General features: G+C 49.5%; 1 protein-coding gene across 2 annotated transcripts; it reads right to left on the bottom strand.

Moving 5' to 3' along the window:
- Positions 1 to 7,138: 7,138 nt before the first annotated feature.
- On the bottom strand, positions 7,139 to 25,240 carry GTF3C4 (general transcription factor IIIC subunit 4). Of its 2 annotated transcripts, none has more exons than XM_032866142.1 (5): positions 24,654 to 25,240; positions 15,495 to 17,321; positions 12,368 to 12,498; positions 8,794 to 8,882; positions 7,139 to 7,348 (listed from the first exon to the last, which is right to left on the bottom strand). In XM_032866142.1, exons 1-5 carry the CDS (start codon positions 25,008 to 25,010, stop codon positions 7,284 to 7,286), a joined length of 2,469 nt encoding a protein of 822 aa, XP_032722033.1. In that variant the 5' UTR covers positions 25,011 to 25,240; the 3' UTR covers positions 7,139 to 7,283. The 2 variants fall into 2 exon arrangements, 1 of the variants encoding a protein (XP_032722033.1); XR_004383689.1 differs by lacking the exon at positions 7,139 to 7,348 and adding an exon at positions 9,794 to 9,907 and having other exon boundaries at positions 8,834 to 8,882.
- Between the last annotated feature and the right edge of the window lie 107 nt (positions 25,241 to 25,347).

Here is a 25,347-nt window from a genome sequence, read left to right as displayed (position 1 = left end):
GAAGGAAGCTGGACTTGTTGGCACCTTCATCTTGCCCTTGCCCAGCCTCCGGAACCGGCGTCTGGAAGCCCCGTGAGCACCCACGGTGCTTGGTCACGGCCGCCGGACCGAAGACAAGTGAGTGTGTCAAACAGTGGCTTTGTGTGTCGGGTGGCTCGCGGGTGTAGAAATCTGGCACGAAGCCTGGGGGTGTGAATGGGACATCGGCTACCTCTGCCATTCTTTCAAACTTCCTGGATGTTGCGTGTTCATAAACTAAGTATTTTGTGGTTATCACTCACGAGCGACACGCGTTCTCAGCCTCACGGTCCCTGCTCTGTGTGGGACACTTGCTCGTTCACAATTATGGTGACTAGTGCTGGGTCGGGGCGGAAATCCACTACGTTATCTGCTTTTCATTTTGCCAGCCTCGTCTAGATTGATTTTTTCTCTTTTCTTGCGTTTTGGGTTAAAATCATGCTCTAATTTTCACCCTTCATTAGCTTAATCACAGACCCTTCTGCTCTCCAAGTGGTGACTCTAGAGAAAAGTCTGGAGTCTCACACGGCTTCGCTCGTCCTGGTCCTAGGCCATGCGAGGGTCGAGGAACGGAGCACCTCGTGGGCCCACGTGTCCGGCGCGCATGCGTGGCTGCCACCTGCTTGGCCTCCGGCGCACCCCGTCCCCGCCGCTCCTCGGACCTGCCTTCTGCCCACCTGAACCTCCTTCAATGCTGGTCTGTGGTGATGCATCATTTCCCACGTTTGCCTGAAAACGTCACCTTCGTTCCTAAAAGGCGAGCTTGCGGCATTCCGCCTTCTAGGTTGGCGGCTCCTTTCCTTCCCCGCGCCAGCGTCTGCCGCCTTCGCACCGAGCCATCACCTTCGGGAAGTCCTCCTCGGGGTCCTCGCAAGGGAACCTTTTTTTGGCTTATGAGTTTTCTCTTTGCCTTCGGCTTGGGGCAGTTTTACTACTACTCCGAGCCCCGTTGCTCATCCTGTTCTGGGTCCCGCTCTCCTGGGGGCTCCCGCAGGACAGTTACGGGACGTCCCCGTGGAAGCCCCGGGGCACCACTTCACGTAGGACCTCTTCGCCAGACACGATTTAAGGGACACCTTTGAGAACACGAGACTTAACGTGCTACTGACCCTCTACTGATTCCTTCCCTCACATTCCTCATCCCTCGTTCTGGAAGAAACCCAAGGCCCACCGCCCTGACTGGTGGAGTCGCCCCGGCCGCCGTCCTCACGTCCGTAGCTCCTTCCACCCCCGCTGCTCAGGTCTGGGCCTTACTTGCCTTCGCTGCTGACGGAGTCGGCCCTAAGGTGGTTTCTAAACCTCGCTACGCACCATGTGAACCCGATAAGAGATGCAAACAATATGCAAACAACTGTTATTTATTTATTTTGAGTAAAAAAGTGGCCAAGAGGATACCAGTGGCTCCACATACAAACACGACACATGCGAGGTCACCCCGTGATTACAGAACACGCTGCTAAGGGTGCGGCGCTGGAGGCCCACAGAGACGGGACTGGACTCAGCGCTAGAACCGGATGAGCACGGAGGGGTCCGAAGTGGGGAAAAGCGAATGCCCACGGTCTTTCCTTAACCGGGCAACCGGCCGACCAGCCGCCTGCTGCAGCAACTGAGCACCTGTTACTTTCTCTTTGGTGGAAACTCGGGTAAGACTGCCCCGCGGCGCTGTCCGGACACAGACACCCCCTCCGAAGTCTCCATTTCATTTTTTCTATGATCTTCACTTCGAATGTTTTCCAGCAACCTCCGTCCTAGTATTAAAAGCTCACGACACCAGGGCGGGACCTTCAGGAAAAGAAGGCTAGGTCGTGCGTAGGCTATGGCACGGTCCGGTTCGACCCGGGACCCTCCGCTCAAACCCAGGAAGGAACCTGGCCCTCCTCAGGTCCTTAGTCTTTGCGGTTCCGAATGTGCTAGAAAAGGGAACCACGCGCCATGTTAGAGGTGGCAGGAGTGTCTCACTGTGTGAGTCGGGAGCACCCGCTCTGCCAGGCACCTCGCAGCGGGTGCTGCAGAGCGATCCAGACGAAGCGGACAGCTTCCGCCCTCAAGGAGCTTACGGTCGAGTCACGGCGGCTCTGTATAGACGCGCGACAGCGCAGGGAAGCGGCCGACTTCTCTGGATGCCGATGTTCCAGCAGAAGGTGCTCTTATTCCTAAAAGTTTTATTTAAACACCAAAAGTCTGAAACACACCCCCTAATCCGATGGTAAGAATAAGAAACTCTCTCCTTTCTATAACCTTAAGTTTTCAGACGCCCGTTCTTTTTATTTAAAAAAATGTCCTATGTAAACATACATGTAATTCAAAGATTAGCACAGGTATCGGGTGAACATAAAATATCACTATACACAACACACACTTTGTTTTCTCTACAGTCTCCTTTCTGTAGAAACAGGTTTAATATTCAGGCTCCTTTCATGAAGTACAAATCTGAGTCAAAGTCTTTAAAAAGACCCAATAATGCATTTTTGCTTTTAATTTTGAATTCGTACCAAGAACAATCTACCCGAGCCCCCAGCAGCCTGTTCGGCAAATGTGAAACGGAGAAAGCAGGAAGTGCCTCCGAGCCGTCGCCGCCTCCTACACCCTCCAGTCCGGCCGCCCGACGGGACCTTTCCGTGACAGCGACAGGGGTTCATGGTGAGGCGACGTTTTGGCTGCGGAAATAACAGGATTTAGAGTGCTGCCACGTCCGTCCCCCCAACCCGCCGACAGCGTCTCGCCCAGATGGCCTGTACCTTTATGCCGGCAGGAGACTGTCATCTTCCCTTTCAACTGTGGGCAAGCCTGGAAGGAAGGGTGCCCCTAAGTCGGAAAATCATATAATGCTCCATGTACGTGTTAGGAACCCCCCCCACCAGGTGTAATTATAAAAAAACCCGCAAAGTAAGAAAACCTGAATCACAGAACCAGATAGAGAGGCTGGAAGTCCGACAACAAAAGGACCAACTTCTTTACGGGACGTTTCTATAGCCATTGCCCCGTCAAACTGATCGGTTTCCCGCCAGTGTTCAGGAAGAGCCCGGCTCTAAAACAGAGGACACGGGCAGCTGGGAGGCTTCATCCTCTCTACAGACTCTGCTGACCGGTCTCGTCGGCGCCTCGGAACCGAGCTCCCCATCTTCGGAAAAACCCCGCTGTCCTCAGGATAGAGACGCTATAGGACCGTCAGGAGCAACTCCAGAGTCAGCAAACTGGACTCAACGCAAGGAGAGTCGCTTTCACCAGCTCCGTGATCATTTTAAATAGCAGGCATCGGTGAGCCGACGGGAAGCTCCTAACTCCAGAAGCCTTTTTAACTTCAAGAAAGAGCAGTTCCAAGTTTACCAGGAGACCCGAGACACAGCTGACGCGCACACGAGTAAGGGAAATGGGAACCACTGAGTCGGGGCCTTCTAGACGTTTTGAAAACGACAGCCGTGAGGAGGAAGGTTAGACACTCCGTGGTCTCACCGAACGGCTCACGTCCACCCCAGGGGAAGAAGCATCTGAACGTAAAGGTATATTCGTGATCCTTCACGGGAGCCGCGCAGAGGCCCGCCACGTCCACGGGGGGCTAACGGAGGACACTCATGATTGCTCTGGCTGTGCGTGCTGCCCAACGCCTAGAAAGAAAAAACGCAGAACCTACCTTTCCCTTAAAAAACAGGCCGGCTGGGGCCCCTGCGTGGCTCAGTGGGTTAAGCCTCTGCCTTCGGCTCAGGTCATGATCTCAGGGTGCTGGGATTGAGCCCCACATCGGGCTCTCTGCTCGGCGGGAGCCTGCTTCCCCTCCCCCCACCGCCTGCCTCTCTGCCTACTTGTGATCTCTCCGTCAAATAAATTTTTAAAAAATCTAAAAAAAGAAAACAAAACAAAAAAACAGGCCAGCTGACTTAGCCAGCATTTCTGTTCGTCAGGAACAAGTTGGCATAGGGCAGCGGGAAGTGGCAAGGGGCTAAAATTTAGCAGACTCTAGCCCCAAAGGCCAGCCAAGAGTTACTCAGCACTCTGCCAGGGAAATAATGAAGTCTTGAAGAAAACCAGATAAAATTTACCAAGTTAAAAGCCAACACTATTACCGTTGAGAGAAAAATCACTGTGTGCTATCGTCTCTTCTAGGAAGGAGACCTACTGTGTGAGGTAATTTTTAGGAAATTTATCACTGATCTATTGTCCTTTCAAACGTGGAATCTGCTAGCTCTGGACGTGTCCTGAAGCTGAGAAAACAAGAGGAAGGGAAATTAGGAGGACCTCACCAGGAAGGAAAAGCACGAGAGAGCAGAGGGGCCAGGGGCAAGCAGGCTGAACAGAGCCCGCAGGCGGGGGCCGGAGATCCGGGTTGCATTCCCGGAGCCGCGGCAACTCACCAAACCGGGGCAGTTCCTCTTGAGCTGCGAGGGCAGCTGCCGGGGGAGCAGGGGTTTCGTGAAACCCGCGTGCGCGCCCCCTAGCAAGCACCAATAAGCACCAACTTCTGCTTCTTAGCTGACAGCGGTGTAATTACAACAGAAAATATCTTTCTATTTAGTTATCACCTCTTAACGCTCCTTTCACCTAACTAAGCCCTGGCACTCGCGAATAGGTCCAACCCACATGCTTCCACGTCCTCTTAGAAGCAGAAAGATGTCACACTCAGCCACAAGCTTCGCCAGCGGTTCTAATAACTCTTGACACTGAAAAATAATTGGTAGCTTTGGCAGATGTGATAGTAGGTAGAGACGGCTTGAAGTCTGGGTGCTGGGCACATGAGGGTTTCAGAATGAGTATCAAGCGTAACAAGCTATCGATTTCTTATCTGGAGTAATGGGGACAAATTAACCCCAGGCAGAGAGCGCGGGATACAGGCGTGGGTATGAGACTCCCGGCGCGCAAGCGTGTTGTAGCTGGAAAGGTCTAATTGCATCCGGTCTTTGCGCCTGACTCCAGGGCAGCGCGGCAACACGGCCTCCCCCATCTCTGCCGCTTCTCACCCAGTTCTTAGGGTGACAGCCGAGATAAACCTGAAATCCACGAAACGGATCAGGCCATCCATGTCAGCATGGAGGGCATGACAAGTGTAAGCCAGGAGAGCCAGTGGGCTGGAAGATTCTGGGTGTCAGCCCTGCTTTCCCCAAGTCCCACTGACTGGCACTCTGTCGGCAGGTACACCGACCCTTCGTGCAACAGAAGCCGACTGTGTGCGCGATGCGGCCATGCACGAGGGGGGCGTGCGGGGGCGGGGGGGGGGGGCGCCTCCCTGCTCCAGGCACGGAAATTCAGGCTGAGGTGGTGGGTGGATTTTAGAGTCTGCAGAATGCCTACCCCCGGGCAGAGAGAAGTCACGTTCTAGTAAAACAGTTGCCATATTTATTCCTACAGAGAATACACAGTAATTCAAGAGACCCTTTTAGTTAACTCCCAAGAGGTCCATCTCCCCCAAAACGTACAACTGCTTTAAATAAAAACTTAATGTAAGTTTTAAATGGCAGCGGCACTAAATTCTCCATAAGAACGACTCAAACACTGACCCTGATAAAGAACAAAGAGTAAGTGAAACTAAGCAGCCATGGTCCCCAGGACTTGAGACAGCGACGGGCCACGTGACGTCTGAGCTGTGACGTCTGAGCTGTGCAGCTCGCGATCCCCGTGCCGCCTGCTTCTCTTTCTGGAAAACCAATTCAACGTGCGGGCCCCTGTATCTGGATCAACACTATTCTTGAAATGACCGAGAAGAGAAAGCGAAGCAGAAGACTCCAGCAAAGACAGAATTAAACACAGGAGACAAGACACAATCTGAACAGGAAACAGAAGCCATTTCAGGGCAGGCCGCTCGGAGGCGCCTCTGAAGGGCTCTGGGCGCCGGTGCCTGTGGCGGGGAGGCGGGGGGGAGGTGCCGGGGGGGGGGGGCCACAGCGGTCTGTGGCCGTGTGTCTTGCCCACAGAGCAAGTGTTTCTAAAGCAAGGACAAGCAGTCCTTCACTGAGGAATCACGACAAAGGCAGGAGCAAGTGTCAGAATAAAGGCGCAACAGCCAGCATGTAAGCGGAGCGAGAATCTCCCATTTTGTACTTCCTTCCTACTTCCCAGAAGGACGTACCATTTCCACACGCAGGCAGCACAGTCCTGTTGCTTAGCACCGAGCTCTAGGACGCTATTTTCGCAATCCAAGAACACTGTAATTCCCGAATGTCCATTTTTAATTTTAGATTTTAAGACCAGTTAATGTCTAACGTCTCCTCTGAACAGCCCACAGGAAAAGAGCTACATTCTAAGTATCAGGGACCCTTGCTGGGAAGAAATTCCCGGGCTCTCATCCACAAAGCCACACAAGCACAAGCACTGGAGCACAAGCACCTGCACGCCGGGGCTACCCGTCGCTTTCTGCGAGTTTTCTGGAAGTCTCTAGATGGCCTGCACATTCTTATAGTGGATACAACTGAAATGTCTGGACATGTCAACATTAAAAACACTAGAAGTTTAAAGGAGAAAATATTCTTTTTCTTCTGTGTACAAATATCTCTTCTGGGCTACGAAAGTCAGAAGCAGGAAGGTGACATGGATGGAGAGGAATTCCCGACCTCCTTGACATGTTAAGGAGTCAGGACTGGGGATCCATCACGCGGGAGCTCATCAAAAATAAGTCGCCGTTATTTACTCACAGGAATCACCTGATCTTCTGACACATCAAAACCAACTTTAGTCTCGGCCTCGACCTCTTAAAAATACCGTTTTATGAACATGTGTTCAGTACACAGCAGAGACGAGAATCCGTGGGATACAGATCTGTGGCTGTTTGTGGGAACAAAGGACAGGGTCCAGCGCCGTTTCGGACACGCGCCGTGTGTGCTGGCGCACGACACCCCGGGCCAGTGATCCACGCTCTGCGGGGCCACGGGGCGGTTCCCGTCCAAGGCAGGCATTAAAGCCCAACTCGGTCCAGCAAGGCCCTTACCCCAACTCTCCAGAAGAGATCATTCTGTTCCCAGAAATGACAGGGCGTTCTTTCCGTTCAAGCTGCTTCAGTCAAAACACTTGAAAAGTAAGTGTTCCTCACCGGGTGAGGAGTGGGGGGCTAGCGCTCCTCTCACAATGACTTACAGGCTCGCGCTCCGTCGTTTCGGAGATATCCCGTAGTCCCTGGAGACGAGACGGTACTTCAGAAAGGAGTTCCCAGCGCCCTGTTTCCGCTCCCGAAGAGGCCGGCCCACGCGAAGCCCAGGCTCAGCCAGCGCATCCCACGTCCTCAGCCCGAGGGTGTTTTCCGCAACCGAGCGCGCGCCCGTCCCAGCTCCCACCGCCGCCGCTCAGAAGACCGGAGAATCGCAGAAAGGGCAGGGGCTCTGCAGTAACCTCTTGATCCAGTCAGGATCTGCGAGAGAAAGACAAGCGGTACCCAGCGTGAGCTTCAGAGAGGGCAGGCGGCCGGGCTGAGCCCTGGCCGGGCTGCCGAGGACAGGGACGGGCGCCCCCGGGCCCGGCTCTGTGTTCTCAGCGCCTCCCTCCCACGCTCCAGACGAGGCTAGACGAAATCGTGCTTCACGAAGCTACGTGCGTGAGGACATTTCCATCCCTCTGCGAGGGAACGAACGCAAGGACCACGAATGAGTGATTCACAAAGCTGTTTCTTTGGCTGAAAGGACTGCGCTCCAGGAGACATCCTTCCTACGCTGTTCATGTGCAAATCCTCTTTGATAAAATGAAAGTGACGGTCATTTTCTAAATGCATGACTCGGAGCCAGGCGTGACTATACTGGGTCAACACCTTCTCCCCGTCACCGTGAGCGCCCTGCTCTCTGACCGCCCTCCAGGCCCCGCAGATTCTCTTCTCTCCCAGAACTGCATGCAGCGCGACGCCATGTCCGCTGGCAACGGTTTCTCTGACCCATTTCGATCTCTTCCCAATTTCCCCTCATCAGCACAGCGACTCTCAGCTGCATGGAGTGTTTGTGCGTTCCCCGAATTTGTTTCAAAATAATGCAGTGAGAGGAGGGAAAGGAGTGGGGGACTACCGACGAGATCTAAAAGGCCACGAGCTGACAAGAGCGGAGGCCGAGTGACGGGCACGTAAGGGTTCCTACACGCTCCTCTCTGCCTCAGTACGGGATCGCGTGCTCCGTTAACAAGTCAGAACACAAGTTGCCAACGCACCGCCTTCTCAGAGCGAGACCGTTCTGGAGTAAAGATAAAACGGCAGAGTTTCATGTGGAATGTTTTCTGTTTTAGTTCATCGAGACCACAAATCTTCCCCAAACACGTATATAACCGTGTGACGCTCACATCTAGTTAGCTCATTTGGTGGGGGTGTGAGGTGACTGAGCCTCAGGTCATGAATCTGACGTTCATGTGACAATTTCAGTCACTAAGTCTTGGGTCGTGTCTGTGATCTTATTTCCAACTCATCGTCTCGGAAACGGGGGCTTTGTCACCAGGGCTACCAGAAAGGAGAATACAGACCAACCTGAAAAATCCCATCGTGGCTACTGGAAGAATGACTCCAAGTGCGTATGTGGTCACTCTGCCTTAGCAACTGTGTCTTTGTGTACCTTACCATTCGCAGACTTCCGTCCAAATATAACCTCTGTCTGCCATCTAAAACAAGCGCTGGCATTTTCTTGAACGAACGCTCTGTCTGCAGGGACAGAAGAGCCCGCCGCAGCCCTCCTTATGCACTAAAATGCACACGACCTACTCCCATTCTCATCTTTTAATGAGTCTTTGCTTCATGATCATCCTGTCAAGAGCAGAACGAGCCTGCTGCCCCCCGCATGGCCCTAGGCGAAGCCAGGTGAAGCTCGAGGCTGGGAAAGCACTCACCGTCCGGAGCTGGATGGCGGGCGATGCTGTCGTGGAGCAAACACCTTCTGTATATCAAGCTCTGGCAGGACTGGTAGGTTAAAAAGCACCTGAGAGAAGACAGACCCCATCATCAGGAGGAAGCCGCAGATGACGGTTACTGTCAACCGATACACTAACCAGGAAAGCGCAGAAAGAGTTCCCAAGCCAGTGGCAACAGTGTATCCCTCAGCACAAAGCTGGCCAGACTGGCCCACATTTAGCAAGGGTCTGGATGCTGAGCCAGGAGATATAAAGCTTCCAATCCAGTCGGGGCAGCTTCTCTTTGGCCAATTGCAAGTCTGAGAAAGAGTTTATTCTGTCCATACTTTGCATTTTTGACATGTTAAAAAAGATGAACACGTATTATACAGAAAATTATTCCTGTATGTGATTTTTAAGATTAGGTAAAAGCACCATCTTTAAGAATCTGACAGTACAGTGGGGAAAACCTGAAAGATACAAAATTAATGGTGCAAAAAACGAGCCGGGACATGCACAAATGTTCACAGGCTCAGCTCTATGCTGTGACCACTCCCTGGGCGTCCCCGGGGACCAGGCTACGAGGGAAGGGGCGACGCCAGGCGATGGCAGAGTGCAGGGTTGCGTAGGTAAGGCTTCCCAACGATCAGTTCTTCAGCCAAGTAACTAAGGAGCAGAGAAACAGAGAGGAAGGGGGTGAGGGGAAAGAGTCCAAGTAGGGGTACCTCGAGAAAAGAGGGTATTACAGGAAGAAAGGCTACACCTGAGTGAGAGCAAGCACCCACTCTCACATGGAGAAATTACGCCGAGACCTTCCGGCATTAACTCCATCCAGCAAATGTGAAGATAATTTCTGTGAAAGAACCCATCGAGAGACAACGATGCACAGTGGTGACACATGGGAACTCTGGAGCCGGACTGCCAGGCTCTCAGCTCTGCGGTCACCAGCTGGGTGACCCTGGGCAAATTATCCATCTCCCCCAGGCCCCTCTTTCCTCACCTGTAAAAACAGAAACGACCGCAGTGCCCCCATGCATGCTTGCTGTGCTCAACAGATGTTAGGTGTTACTACTACAAGCCTACTACTATTACAAACTTGCTTCCCATTCGTCCCCTAAAAATCAAATTAGAAAAAAGCATAAGAACACAGTAAAATTCCAAAGAAATCCAAGTATCTATCAACAAGGAAGTAAATAACAGAACGTCTGTACCGTGAAACCCTCTACAGCCATTGGAAATGGGATCTGGGGGCGCTTGGGTGACTTGGTTGAGTCCGACTTGATTTTGGCTCAGGTCATGATCTTAGGCTCAGGGAGCCCAGCCCTGCATCGGCTCCATGCTCAGCAGGCAGCCTGCTTGACATGCTCTCTCTCTCCCTGTGCCCCCCGACCCTGCTCACACCAGCCCCCTCTAAAGTAAATCTATCTTAAAAAAAAAAGGGGGGGGGGATCTATGTAGTAATGTGAAAAAAATGTCCACAATATTTTGAGAAGAGAATTGTCAAGTTGATAAGATAGGATGTATAGCAGGGTGCCTGGGTGGCTCTTGATTTCGGCTCAGGTCATGATCTCAGGGTCCTGAGGCTCTGCACGCAGCACAAAATCTGCTTGAGGATTCTCTCTCTCTCTCCCCAACACCCCCCCACCTCTCCTCCTGCTCACATGCTCACTCCCTCTTTTGAATAAATAAATCTTCAAAAAAAAAAAAAAAAGAAAAGATAGGATGTGTAGCACAATCCTGTTTCTGTTAAAAATAAATTAAAAAAATTAAATGGGTGGGGGCGCCTGGTGGTGCAGTCGGCTAGGCGTCCAGCTTTTGGTTTTAGCTCAGGTTGTGATCTCAGGGGCATGACACCAAGCTGAGTCTGCTTGGGCTTCTCTCTCCCTCTACCCCTCCCCACTAAGAGCACACATTCTTAAATAAATAATAAATAAAAATTTTAAAAGATTAAATGGTGCCTACCATGGACCAGGCATTGTTCTAGGAACAGCTGTGGACAAAACAACAAGCTTCTCCATTCTCCTGGAGCTTTCTACTCCAGAGGAGAGGGAGAACCAAAAAGTAAAGCATCTATGAAGTGGTGATGGCCGCTTGGGAGGCCAATAAGGCAAGGAAGAGCAACGAGAAACACTAGGGCATGCCAGGAGGTGCTGGCAGGGCACGCCGGCCGGGTGCTATAGTGCTGGCAGTGTGGCCACGAAGGCAGGCTAACTGATAAAGGGGCACTTGAGGAAGCCACGCGACCACCCGCTGGGAGAGCAATCCAGGCAGACACCCTGAAGTAGGAGAGGCACCTTGTGCACGTGCAGAACCATGAGGCCGGTGCGCAGAAAGTGAAGTAAGCAAGGCGGGGAAATGGGAGATGAGGTCAGAGCGGGGCCGGGCCGGGTTGTGTAGCTCTGATCACTAAAGGGATTCGGGCTTTTACTCATCAGGAATGGGTGGCCTCCGGAGCGTTCTAAGCAGAGAGGGGTGGAGTGGGTAAATCTTAGCAGGCTCGCAGCCGTGGCCACGTGGCACCCAGGCTGGAGGGCAAGGGAGGCAGCGGGAACCCCTGCGGGGAGGGAACCATATAAATCTGGGCAAGAGAGTGTCTCACGCGAGGACTACAGAGGTGGAGGCAGTGAGGAAAGGCTGGATTCATATTTGAAAGGCCTCTGAATCTTCCAAGCAGAGACAGTGAACAGGGGTCCGGCGGAAAAGCCTGGCTTGCTTGGGGGACAGAGTCAGGCTACAGATGTTCATTCAAGCCACCGGTGCGCAGACGGTCCACGACTGCCAAGGAGTGTTGACAAAAGAGAAGCAGGTCCACGACGGACATCAAGGAGACGGAACAGAATCAGGAAAGACAACGGAGAAAGAGGGAGAGGCAAGAGAAAACCGCGGGGACTGTGTGTGGGAAAGCCAGGAGATGAAGGGGCCGCGGGGAGGAAGGGGGGAGTAAACACGGTGTCAAACTCAGCTCACGGGTCCATAAAACCCGAACACAACTGACCTGCCCTCTTACAGTGACATGGGACGGTAAGAGAAGGAAGACCTCCACCTTCAGTATAAAGTTAAACCAAAAGAAGTGCATTCGCTCTTCTTTTGTATGCCATTAGCTTAAACAGGTACTACTTTTGTAGCAATTTTTAAAAATTTAATGCTACTTCAAAGGAAAACAGTATTATCAAAATAAAGAAATCCCTCTTGGGGCGCCTCAGTGGCTTAGGCGGTTAAGCCTCTGCCTTCAGCTCAGGTTCTGATCTCAGGGTCCTGGGATCAGGCCCCGCATTGAGCTCTCTGCTCAGTGGGGAGTCTGCTTTTCCCTCTCCCCGCTCATGATCTCTCTCTCTCCCAAATAAAATCTTAAAAACAAAAACAAAAAACCCCCTATCTCAAGCAGTAAAAAAAATTCCTCTAAAAGAGGATTTTATCAGACTGATAAAGTCTACATCTTGTTTTCTAACAGCAGCGTTTCTCCAACCCAGTGGCACAGGCAACATTATTCTGGACACACACTTCCCAGGGACTTGCACTATACAAAAGTGGAAAATGAGCGAAAGCACGGGCTGGCTGAAAATGAACGGCTTACCGGAGCCAGATGTGGCCGTTGGAGCAGACGGCCTGTTTGCGATCTGTGAATGGCAAGATCTCTTTACACAGACTACAGTGCTCAGGGAAAGTCTGTTTGTTCATCTTCTTTGAGATGTGTCCAATCAGCACCTAGTAAGACAAGCAGTAGCAACACTGAGCGGCGTTGAGTGCAAGACTTCCCGGAAGCAGACGGACGGACGACAGCGAACGCTGCGTGAACATGAGCTCAGAGGCCTGCATTTCCACGCAGGCTGGTCATACTGTCTGGACGCAGCAGAGCTAGACCCTCACCGTGTGTGGACCGGCTGATTTGGTGACCCTGTGACAACAGGGTGAACCCCAACAACTAAAGCAAAAACTTCTGAAAACCAAAACCTTATCACTTGCCTTGCTTTAGCAGCTCCTGAAACAAGGAACTCAGAGTTCTACTGGAAGACAAAGTATTTAGGTCTTCTGTAACATGACTTTAAGAAGGAAAAGCATCATCTCTATGGGCCAAGTATTATGTGAAATTCTAACTTTGTAGAATTGTACAAATGTCCATTCTTACACAAAATTGTACAAAATGCTCATTCTAAGACAGGCTTGCAAATATAACCAGGATTTTAAAAGGTAAATCCCCTTTCTCACAGCCCCAAGACCCACGAGCAATCTAGTCCAGCAGCCCGCAGCTTGCGATCCACCGAGCTCCATCGCAGAGGCAGGCTGGGCCCCGCTGTGGCGCTGGGACTGGCAGAGAGAGGTCGACAGGACAGGCTCTAGACCCTGGCCCTACTTCAGCATCGCTTTTCTCTGCCTTATTAGGATTATACCACTTTAAAAATGAAAGTATAAAACACGCTGCTCTACTTCATTATTTGGTTGAAAAAACCTTCACTGGCTACATCATTCGGAGGCACGGGGTACACCAAGCCTTAAGGACTCTCATCTTATGAGGAGACAACGTCCTTCGGGGTTCTTAAACCATTTATACGTAAGTTCTCGCAGAGGAACTCTCTACTTCAACCATTCACTGAAATTAGTTCACCGAAGTTTTGAGGGTATCTTAATAGCTCAAACTAGTGTCTTAACTACGCTGTATATAATTTACAAACTTAAAGCCCATTGGCTTTGGCCTTCTGTTTTTTCAGCCTTAAGAATTCTAATTTATGATCCCTTCCAGCAGGAACAACCACCCTCCCTTCTCTTCCAGACAGCCCAAATATCCTGGTACTGGTGCCATGACAAAATTTGCTCAGAATTGCTCCAGGAGAGATGCACTCAAACTTTACATGAGGAAGAACCGCTTCTATGTGCTCTCACCAGCCTCGACCAGCAGGCCCACCTGTGTCAGTGCAACTCACACATCCCCAAAGGGGGAGACATTCCTTCCAACAGGGCAAATACTGGTTCTTGGGGGGACAAAAATTCTTACCCTTTTTATGCAGAAAGTACATTTAGGCAGTATCTACCACAAATATATACAAAATATAGCTGTGGAACTATTAAAATGTCGCAGGCAGGAACAATTAGGAAAAAAAGGTCTAAAAAGGCCGGGGTGGGGTGGTGGCAGCGGTAATAAACACCGCTGGTCTAACGGCACTGACACACCAGGCAGAGATCTCACAAACAGCGCGTAATCACTAGCATGTCAGTGCACTAGGTGTGAAAAGGTTCATTTCATGCACATGGTGGTATTTTTTTTAAGACATGAAATGCAGTGTTTCTAATCAAAACTCGGTTCTATCGATAAGCAGAGGCACCATCTTCCCTTCTTCAAACTGGCTCTGCTGGAGCCCTGGGACTGCTGGCCGTCCCTGCACTCACGCCACACGTGGACAACTGCCTAAGCCATCACCGCCAACTCCCACCACCTATTTCCTAAAATGTTTTGTCAGTCTTTCACAGCCTCTTGTGATACTCCCTCTAGGTCCCGTGAAACAGTGATCACCAGGAAACTCTTCACAATGGTCTGCTGTGTGTGGTCTGCACAATTCAGACCACAATGAAACAATTTTTAAAAGCTTTCAAAGATGGAAAATCAGTTACATGAAAAGGACCTCGTAAGTATTCTTGCCATTACTCCAAATCTCCTGTGTGTAATGATTTTAGGGGCGGGGACACACACACACACACACACACTTTCCAATAAGAAAATGCAACAAGGAATTTGTGAGTGGTTTAACGTAGGCATGAAGATATTTTCATTTATTACCTTCAAGTTTAAGCAAGACTTTAGGCAGTGAGAATAAGTGTCAATCTTAACAGCAGTAGGAAACACAGGCTTTTGTGGTTTTGAATATTTTAGTATAAAATAAAGTATGTTCCTTGAAACACAAGTTCTTCAGGATTTTTTGTTGTTGTTGTTATTGTTGTTCTTGAGAATTTTAGCAGCTGTTAGTTCACAAAGAAAGGTTCCCTGATACCAGGATAACAATGAGCTACATAAAGTTAAGTGGTTTCTTTTCCGCAGGAATTCTCAGAATCCTTAGAAGGATAAGGTACACTGGGACCCCCTAAGAGGAGGACAGAGTATATGGCATCTCCTCAAGCTTGGAACCCTGGTGTTCTATCAGGGAACTTGAATTCTGTGGAATACATTTTGGATAAGACTCCAAGATGCTTCTAAATCAAAATCAAGATTATGCCGTTTTTGTAAAAATAAACATTGTAACAATTTGCTTACTTGAACATGCCCTCCCTGACTGTATCAAAGATCTCAAGTCCTCCCAAGTGTGACCAGTCCCTGTGCTGCCGCCAGTGCTGACCCCCATACCCCCAGAACCTTTGCAAACAGGAAGGAAAGAAAGCAGGGTGTCACCCTTCCCCTGCTGTGACCACCCAGTCACATACTACTCGCTAACTGAAGCCTCCGCTAGCTCATCCCGGGCCTGGGGATCTCGGCCCGCCCGCAAGCCTGGCCTATCAGTGAAGGCTGCGGTGAATGGAAATATTCGTTGTGTGATCTGAATGTGTCCTCTGCATTTATCCGTGTTTCCTATTTATTCTCCTGCACTTCGTGCCAATCAACTACCTACAAAATATCAAAGCGAAAGCTGGGTTAGGAATGCCACGTAGACCTTTTCTCCCTCACGAAGAAAGCAGACCTTCTACGGTTTCAGCGTTTCTGCTGAGAAAACACCTACCCGTGCCGTTCGGTCATCACACTCCTCGTCAGACATCAGGAAGTTACAGAGGCCTCGAGTGGGGATGCTAGTGTTTTCTGTGATCCAGGTATGCAGGTACACCTCCCCTAAGACTCGCTTCATGTGCTCCCTGGTCAAGTGCATTTCCACAGCTTCGATCTTCCCTTGGATCTCCAGGAGCTTCTCTTCCATCGGCTCGCGGCCCCCGGCATCTCCGGCCTGGGTCAGGGAGTCATCAGCGGGGTCCTCCGTGTCGCCCTCTCTGCTCCTGTCCTGCAGGCCCTGCCGGTTCGCCTGTTTGGAAGACGTGCCTTCCTCCTGCTGTTCTTCCTCAGCATTGCCCGTCCCGGGGGAGTCAACCAATGAGATTTTGGAGTCCTCGTGGGTGGGTTTCCATAATGCTTCTGAAGGGGTTTTCTGCATGGACTGATATAAAATTCTCAGGAGGAAGAGTTTGAAACGCCAAAAATAGGTGGCTCCGCTGCTTTCAATCTTTTTTTCCAAAGCTTCTTGTAAAAACTGAGGGATATGTTTATCCTTTAAAATCTTCCAGCGCACAAGATCTATTAAATCCACCTGCTTGAAGAGATTTTGAACGGAAGATTCCAAGAGCTGAGCAGCTGCCTCTTCAAAGGTTTTGAGAGTAACAAACTGGACCTGGTGGTTTTTGTTCACGGGGTGGAGGCCGTTGACCATGCCCTCGGTGGTGATGACAGCCAGGTATGCGCCACAGGGGCTCACTGCTATCCCGTGTGTCCTCACCGAGCCGAACACATCTGAGAGTTTAATTAACTGGTGTTCAAACTTTAATGCAACATCGGTGAAAATGGGAATCAGCTGCCTCACCTTCCCGTCGCTGGAACAGGTATATACGGTTCCATTCTGCTTGTCTGCAGTCATGGAGACGATTGGCAGTGAGTGAAGGCCTGTGACGTGGGAATTGTGGACATTGAGACCTGCTTTGGAGATCAGGAGAAGACACCAAAACACGTAGGATCCCCTCGCAGCCACCACTAAGCTACAGCTGCACTTCTGGTACGGGTGGTAAAGCGGAACACATTTAATGCTGTGCACGGGCAACTGGTCCATTTCTTTCCACAAGACAACGGGCTGCCTTAAGGTGAAATAGCCTTTAACTGCTTTGAGATTGACAGGAAGGATTTTTACAGGTCCGAAAGCACTCCCCACAATAAGGCCGCTCATTTTCCGATTATTGTGCTCATATTCCCACCAAAACAAAACACTAGGAGAGTTGATTCCTGACTCAATCGTGTTGCACGAAGAGATGGATTCCTTCCCTACAAAGGGCAGCTGAAACTGCCACACAGCAATGTTGCCGTTCTCAAAGAGGACCGCCAGGAGCACACTGCCCACATCCCGGCACTCGTTGTTGTGCTTGACCTGCTGCGTGGTGCACACGCCCGACCACTCCATCCTGACGGGTGTCTGCATGCTGTGCCTCCTCTGGAACTCCGCGAAGTCCCCGAGATTCCCCTCTGGAGCCTCATTTTTAGAGAGCCTGTAACTGGTCTCATAGAGTCGCTCTCCATAAATCTCAGTCAGATCAACCAGCTGGACCCACTGCAGTCTGTTGAGGTTAGCCTGGATGGTCAGGCGGTTGTCCATGGTCAGTGCTGCCAAGAGGCACCGGCCATTTGCATCGCAACCCATGGGGGACCAGCTGGTGTACTTGAATCCTCTCATCGGTGGCAAGGCCTTCCCCTCAGGGTTGAACACCCTATCCAACATGAAAGTCTGACTGACTGTGGGGTCTTTGGAGGTGGCAAATTTCTCCTTACACTCAGCAACCTCTGCTTTTGAGCCGACCTGAAAAGAAGAGATACAAAAACTCTCAGATAAATACTGCACTCTAGGAGGAATACATTGACATTACTTAGGGTACTAACTGATTAATCAGTTTTAACTGGGCCACATTAATATACACAGAATTTTGTATCAATTCCGTTAATTTTGAAAGACATACATTTAAAAGATCAAGTACATGTCTGAAAGTAAACGAGTACTTACTCGGAAAGTAAAAATTTTTTCAAGGATTAGAATAAATGTCGCCATTATTCAAAGCCTGGCTCCCACATTCTTCTTAGAACTGCCATGAGCAACAGCCATCACAAGGATGTACTTGATCCTTAAGAGTCAACACAGCACTTAGCTGAACTAGTCACAAAGCCATAAATACGTGACATAGTCATGAAAACATATCTCCGTATACATCGTTGATACAACTGGGTATCTGGGTTTTTACAACATCTTTGTGATACAAATGTCAGTTTTAAGTCTCTATTTAAAATTTCACTTAGCAATCGTGCTGAAAGCCTACTTCCAACTGCTCTGTCCGCTGTTTCTACAGAATAATGTCCACTCCGATTAAACTACTTGCCATTCCTTGAGTACTCCCTCCTCGGCCTCCCTTGGGCCCCTTGTCTGGGACGCTGTTTTCCTATCTAAATCCCATCCATCCTACCAGACCTAATTCTCTCTCTGAAGCCTTCGGCGATCTTTCTGGCTTTCTCCCATTTCTCCTCCTCCAATTTTGTGCCACACACCAGCGCTGCTGTTTATTTAGTGCCTGGCTGTATGATGGCAAGCTCTTTAAAAGAATTTTAAAGGAACATTAAAGACAAAGGAAGAGACAAATGACCAAAAGAAAGTGATCTGGAGCCAGGAAGGCTAAGGCCAAAATAAAGCGTAAGTCAACTGAACCATGTCTTCTGATATGTGCAAAGCAGGAAGAGAAAAACACTTGACCCTACTGTCCTTAGGGAAATTGACCCAGAGCAAGAAAGCAGAATCACACAGATTTAGTGACAACCTCCTTTTATGTAGAAGCTGATCTTCAAACTGGAAAGGGTAGTTATTACATAATTACAAAGGAATTCAAGCCTAAGACATATATGGATATAATAAAAATCACGTTAAATGAGTTTAAGTCCCCAAGCCCAGAGGAATTACACTCTAGGACACACAGGATAAACCTCGAAGATACTGAACTCCAAATGACTGACTAGTCCTTGATAAAGCTTGGATAACTGGGAATGTGTCAGAAAACCAGAGTACAATAAACACTTTTAAAATATCTCCTAAATGAAAAATAGGTAACAAATATTACAGACCATAAAACCTGCTAGGGAATGAAATCCCTCAGTTGTTAAAAGAAAGGTTTGTGAGGTGCCTGGGTCGCTCAGTTGGTTAGGTGTTTGACTCTTAGTTTGGGCTCAGGTCATGACTGTAGGATGGAGCCCTGTGCTAGGCTCTGTGCTCAGCGGGGAGTCTGCTTGGGATTCTCTCTCCCTCTCCCTGCTCCCTCATGGTCGCGTATGCTTTTTCTCTCTCTCTCAAGTAATTATCTTTTTTTAAAATAAAGATTTACTTATTTGAGAGAGAGAGAGTGCATGCACAAGCAAGACGGTTCAAGTGGGGGTGAGGGGATTCAGTGGGAAAAAGATATACAGACTCCCACTGAGTAGGGACCCCCGGAGCCAAGACATCAGGCTGGATCCCAGGATCATGACCTGAGCTGAAGACAGATGCTTAACTGTCAGAGGCACCCAGGTGCCCCTAAACAAATAAATCTTAAAACAAACAAACAAACAAACAAACAAACAAAGTTTGTGTGGACAGAAGTGATCATTAGAAACCAGCATAGGATAACTGGAAAAATCTAATCTTATTCTCTTTTCTGCTGGAATTGCTAAATGACATAAGAAGTACAGAAAGGTAGATATAAAGGTATCCAACAAATGAGTCAGATGACTAACTTTTCCTAAAGTGTGTTATGTAGAACATTACTCCCCTAAATTGTCTCTTGAAAAAGAGTTCTGTGGCCACCTAAGTCTTGGGAACATCGTATGTTACACATCATTTCTCCGTGAAGTTTCTCAGGAGCACATTAAATGCCTTGGCCAGGGAGCTGCTGACTTAACCAGAGTTTTCCAAACTTTCTAAAATTTTTATTTATTTATTTATTTATTTTTAAAGATTTTACTTACTTATTTGGCAGACAGAGATCACAAGCAGGCAGAGAGAGAGGCAGGCAGAGAGAGAGGAAGGCAGAGAGAGGCAGGCAGAGAGAGAGGAAGGGAAGCAGGCTCCCTGCCAAGCAGAGAGCCCGATGCAGGGCTTGATCCCAGGACCCTGGGATCATGACCTGAGCCGAAAGCAGAGGCTTTAACCCACTGAGCCATCCAGGCGCCCCCCCAAACTCTTTTTTAAACAATAAAACTTTGTCAGGTGGTATCATCCTATATTTTCCTAAAGAATACTCTGGAAATGGTGTCTTAGGCAGTATATCTTGATTTAGAAAGGCATTTAAGATAGCCTCTTGGATACACCTATGGACATGCCAGTGAAATAGACTGGAAATCCCAATTAAACAGAGGTACAGCTGGCTAGCCTGTTAATAAAATAATGCTAATCAAAGCCCAGAGCTTTGTATGGATAGATAAAATCTGAAGTATTACAGAGAAGCACAGCATAATGACTAACTGCCAGATTACCTGAGTTCAAATCCTGGCTCTATCACACATGAGCTCTGTAACCCTGCACAAATTACTTAAACCTTCTGGCCCTAATTTTCTCATTCATAAAAAGAACACAGTAATATATGTGTCACAGAGTTAGGAAAGTTATATAAGTCAATATACATAAAGCATCTTTTGAGAAGGCTTCATGCCCAACTTGGGACTTGAACTCACCACCCTGAGATCAAAGAGTCCCTACAGGCTAAGCCACCCGATGCCTGTACAGCATCTATTAATAAGTGTCAGTAACTGTTAGTGAGAAGGAGGAGAAGCAGGAGGAGGAGGAAGACGGACACTCTCTGGGGATTTTTTTTTTTTAAAAGATTTATTTATTTATTTGTCAGAGAGAGAGCACAGGCAGACAGAGTGGCAGGCAGAGGCAGAGGGAGAAGCAGGCTCCCTGTTGAGCAGGGAGCCCGATGTAGGACTCGATCCCAGGACGCTGGGATCATGACCTAAGCCGAAGGCAGCCGCTTAACCAACTGAGCCACCCAGGCGTCCCTCTCTGGGGATTAAGTACAAGTTAATGAGCCCTAATAAAGTATGTAAAATGCAGAGTAGACATGAAATTGTCCACCAGATAAAGGGTAGATTCAAAATCACCAAATCTTATGACACCGTACACCAAGCAATAATCCTTAGGACAGGTAAATTCCTACAAATAAAAGTTACTCTAGAACTAGCAGTAAACTTGACAGGACCTATACCCCAGAACAGCAGCAGAGGATGACATAAAAGAAACGCTTGGTCCCGCTCATTGTAGGAAGAATCCTTGACAGGATAGAGAGAATCTTGGATCTCAACAGCAGGGAAAATGGTTTTGTATAGCAATTGCTGATGTATTAGTTTGAAGGAGTACAGTGCCCCTCCTTTTAAGTCTCCATGTCACAAAACCAGCCATCAATTAAAACATGTACTCAGATGGCCAAGGAGTACACCACATAGCAGTCCAGTTCCCAGAGGACCACACCCAGCCAGTCATTTAATTACAGACTACTGTTTCCAATTGGCCACTATTACTACTAATAGTTAATTCCTTCATAAGCACCTAATGAACAGAAATTCACTTGAAGCTATTCTACAGGAAGCTTCTTGAAGGTAGGAGTAAGATTCCAAAGATAGCCAATAGTTATTTAACTTAATGTGGATGGAGTTAATGCTTTCTAACAAGCCTAAAAATTCATGCAGAGTAAAATTAGTCACTCAAATTTTATTAGAATTTGGAACTGTATCCAATTAGATGAGTCACTAAATCAGCAGTCCAATGGGCAGAAAAATTGCAAATTACTCTTAAATCACAATTTTACTGCTTTTCATATCATTCGCTTATATCATTCTCCTTGGTATCATGTAACTTCAGTGTCCAGGACAGTAACTTGCAAATAGCAGATATATGAACTACTGTGAAACTGCACATTTTCCTGAAATTCATAATCTAAATAATGGGATCACAGAGCAAAAGCTTCAGAGGAGCTGAGCATCTGGCCTTCTAGCAGGGCCCTACAGTGAACTGATCCAGGCTGCAGAATGGCCACCTACGTTTCATGTCAGAGCAAAGGCAAGCTGGACAGTACAGAGCAGTTGAAATCCCTAGGCACTGCCAAAGGGTAAAGTCATCAAAGTACTGATACAGACTTCTTTACATTCCTACCACTGCAGCCCTGATTTACCCGACAGAGGCCTCTTTCAGAACTGCAGGGACAGCTTGGCATTCACTCACCAAATGCTCCTAGTCTGGTGAGACTGCTAACTGATGGACGGTTTGTGTGACGTGCATACTGAAGAACGGTACACGAGGGGAAGGTGCCACTCATTAACTTCCAAGCGATCCACTAATTACAAGCAGCATATGAAAGATTTCCTATTACTTATTAGTTGCACAACCAATGAGTCCAGTTTTTATCAGAGTATTATGGCTATCTTCATATCCACAGCTACAGTATTGACCGAGACCCTGCTTTCTTCATACCTCCATGACCGAGTTTATTACTTCGAGTATCGACAGCCTGCCGGTGTACGCCCTCTGCCCCTCCCCCCCCCTTGTGCACACGCATTCTCTCCCCCCCCCCCAAAAAAAAAAAGTCATCTAAACAACACAGGTTTTATCATCCCCCTTGTACAGACAGGCCTATATTGCTATTTTGTGCCAAAGCCCAAGTTCGTACCCTCTATTTTATATTAACCCTAATCATCGTCTTCTTGCCATTAGGCCCCCCAGATTCATACTCCTGAACCATTCCAGGCCAGTCCATGCTCATGAAACTGTTACAGCACCTTTGGGCTTCCTAGATTGAAGCCAACTTCTTCAGACCGACCTTCGGAGTTCCTAAGTTGGCCTCACCTCACTTTCCCTCTCTAGAAGAGATTGTCTGTTGACCCATCATTACTCACACAAACAATAAAGTATGTCCACGACTTACTCATGTACGTGAGTCAGACGGACACCTCGTTCCTGCTACCCAGATGCCCCTCTGCTCTTCTTACAAGACAAATCCGAAGTTCTCTCGGGTCTCCTTCAGATTCACCACCAGATAACACTCCCTGATTAAGGGCCTCCCCTCACTATTCCTGCCATTCTTTAAATTCTCTCTGCTAGGGGCGCCTGGGTGGCTCAGTCGGTTAGGCATCTCGACTCTGCTTCAGCTCAGATCATGATCTCAGGGTCGTGGGATGGAGCCCTGCAACAGGAGTACGGAGCCTACTTAAGAGTCTCTCCCTCTCCCTCTGCTCCTTCCCCCACTTGAGAAATCCTCTCTGCTGGGACACCTGGGTAGCTCAATCAGTTAAGTGTCTGCCTTTGGCTCGAGTTATGATCGAGCCCCAGATCCTTCTCTCGGCTCAGCAGGGAGCCTGATTCTCTCTCTCCCTGTCACTCTGCCTACTTGTGCTTTCTCTTTCTGTCAAGTAAATAAACAAAATCTTTAAAAAAAATTAAACTGAAAAAATTCTCCTTGCTAAATCATTAAATCTGGACCACATTGGACACACACACTTAAAGTTTTCTCTAGTTCGTGTACACATGAACATCCTTAGAAATGGTAAGGCTATACCTTTTAAGCTACTTTCTTCTGCCTCCATCTCTTTCTCAATTTCACAGTATTAACAATATCTGTCTACCTGATGTGGTTATACTCGAGCCAATTTGTTCATATTTTCTCCAAGAAGATTTTCAGGGTTTAGTCCTATCAGTCTACCAGTGATTTAATGCAACAACAAACTGTTTGTTTAAAACGTTCAAGTGTGAGACGCCTGGGTGGCTCAGTTTGTTAAGCGGCTGCCTTCGGCTCAGGTCACGATCCCAGCATCCTGGGTTCAAGTCCCACATCGGGCTCCTTGCTCGGCGGGGAGCCTCCTTCTCCCTCTGCCTCTGCCTGCCTCTCTGCCTCCCTGTGCTCGCTCTGCCTCTGACAAATAAATAAAAATAAAATGTTAAAAAATATATATAAAACATTTAAGTGTGCTAAAAAAATTAAAAGGTGGTGTGGGCTCCTTGCTCCCTACCCACAGCTAATGATTCGTGTCTAAAATGGCAGTGCAAAAAAAGTTTTAAAACCTTCCAGTTTCACATAAATACATTTGCTGGGCATAGATACACACCTTTACAGTGCTTATCACCACCTGATATTACAGTCCTACTTGTTCATGACTTGCCAAAGAATGTACACTCCATGAAGGCAGGCACTTGGCTTGGTACACTGCTTTATTTCCAGAACCGAGGTCAGCACCTAGCTCGTACACGGTGCTATTCAAGTATCCGGGGAACGAATAAATACACACTCCTTATAAATCACATACACGCATAAAGATTTATAAAGGAGACAGGAAACGTTTTTATACTTTAAAACCACTAATGAATGAAATGACTTACTATCTGGGGAACAAAATAAATTTGAAGATAGTGATACTAAAACAGTAAAACTAGGAACCCTAAAGTTCTGAAGGCAAACTTGGCTTATACGAAGCTGAAAACACTAGAAGTCCACAGAGGCCCTGAAATCCGAGAACCGCATTTATCTCCGAAAGCTTTCCTGTCCGTGCCAATCCCAAAGATTTCCCGCTGTGAAAGGAAAACCCTGGAGCACCCAGCTGCTCAAGGTGAGAAGGAACATCGATATACTAAAGTCGCTAAGATATCTGAGGCAACGAGAAGGACCAAATTGTCTTCTCCAAAGCAGAAGCGGCACAAGAGGAGGGGTACGTCACAGTAAACAAAGCCAGACAAGGGCCCAAGAGTCGGTTCCAAACAATGGGAGCAACTGTAGAGGCGAGGTCTGGGGTTGGGTCAGAGGGGGTGGAGTCTCAGAAGGCACCACCGAGAGTCATCAGCGCCAGCAGTGGGGCAGGCGCCGGGGCCAAGCAAGGACCTGGCTCCGACGAAAGCTCCGGGGATACCTGTGTGCGTCGGAAGGGGGTGGGTGATCTGGAAAAGTGGGCGCGAACGGCTGCGAGGTTTTCTGTTTTTAAATACGGCGACCCAAGCCCTCAGCCCCAAGCGCGGGATGCGACGAGGGGAATCCCCGGAGTGGGAGCAGGCCAAGACTCCCCAGGGACCGGTAACGCGGCCGCGGGAGGGAGGCAGAAGGACCCCCTGGACCTGCTGGGGTCCGGGGGGGTGACTTACTTTGAGGAGGCAGCTGTTGAGAGGGGCGGGCACCGAGGTGCGGTGGATAACCAGGTCCTGGCCCGGGTTGTGCACGTCGCAGATGAGCTCCAGCACAGCGATGCTCCGGGCCGTGGACACGGACACGCGGTGGTCCTCGGACCAGGCCAGCGGCTCCAAGCCGCTCACAGCATACTGCAGCTTCACGGCCGGCTCCCGCCGACTCACCAGGAACCGGAACGCGGCACTGGGCCCGGGGGCCGCGTCTGCCGCTGGCTCCTTCCCGCCCGCCTCGCCGCCCCCCTCGCCCTCCTCCTCCTCCGGCGGCGCAAGCCCGTCGGCCGCGGGCCCCACCCGGGCCTTGTCGGCCGAGCTCATCTCCTCTCAAGTGCAGAGGCCGGATTCCGGGGCGCGCCAAGCCCGCGCCGCCGTCCGGTTGCCGCCTCTTGAGCCGCCGCCGCCACCGGGCCCCGGCGCCCTCCGCGGCCGCTTTCTCCCCTCAGGCCCCGAGCGCCGCCGAGCCAGGAAGGACCCCGCCGTTGCTAGGCGACCCAGCCCTGCCAGGTGGCCAAGGCGCTGCCTGTCTAGAAAACGCGACTCCTCGGCGGGCGGGACGAAGGCGCGACCCGGGTGGGCGAGGGGAAGGGGGTCGCGAGGGCTCCCTCTCCGGGCGACCCAGCCCCAGGCCCCTGTGGAGACCTCCCGGGCAAGTAAA

Source organism: Lontra canadensis, unplaced genomic scaffold (assembly GCF_010015895.1).
Source record: "Lontra canadensis isolate GAN:19392208 unplaced genomic scaffold, GSC_riverotter_1.0 scaffold30, whole genome shotgun sequence".
NCBI lineage: Eukaryota > Metazoa > Chordata > Mammalia > Carnivora > Mustelidae > Lontra > Lontra canadensis.
Note: the sequence above shows the minus strand (reverse complement) of the source record. Positions and strands in the feature narration are given on the sequence as shown.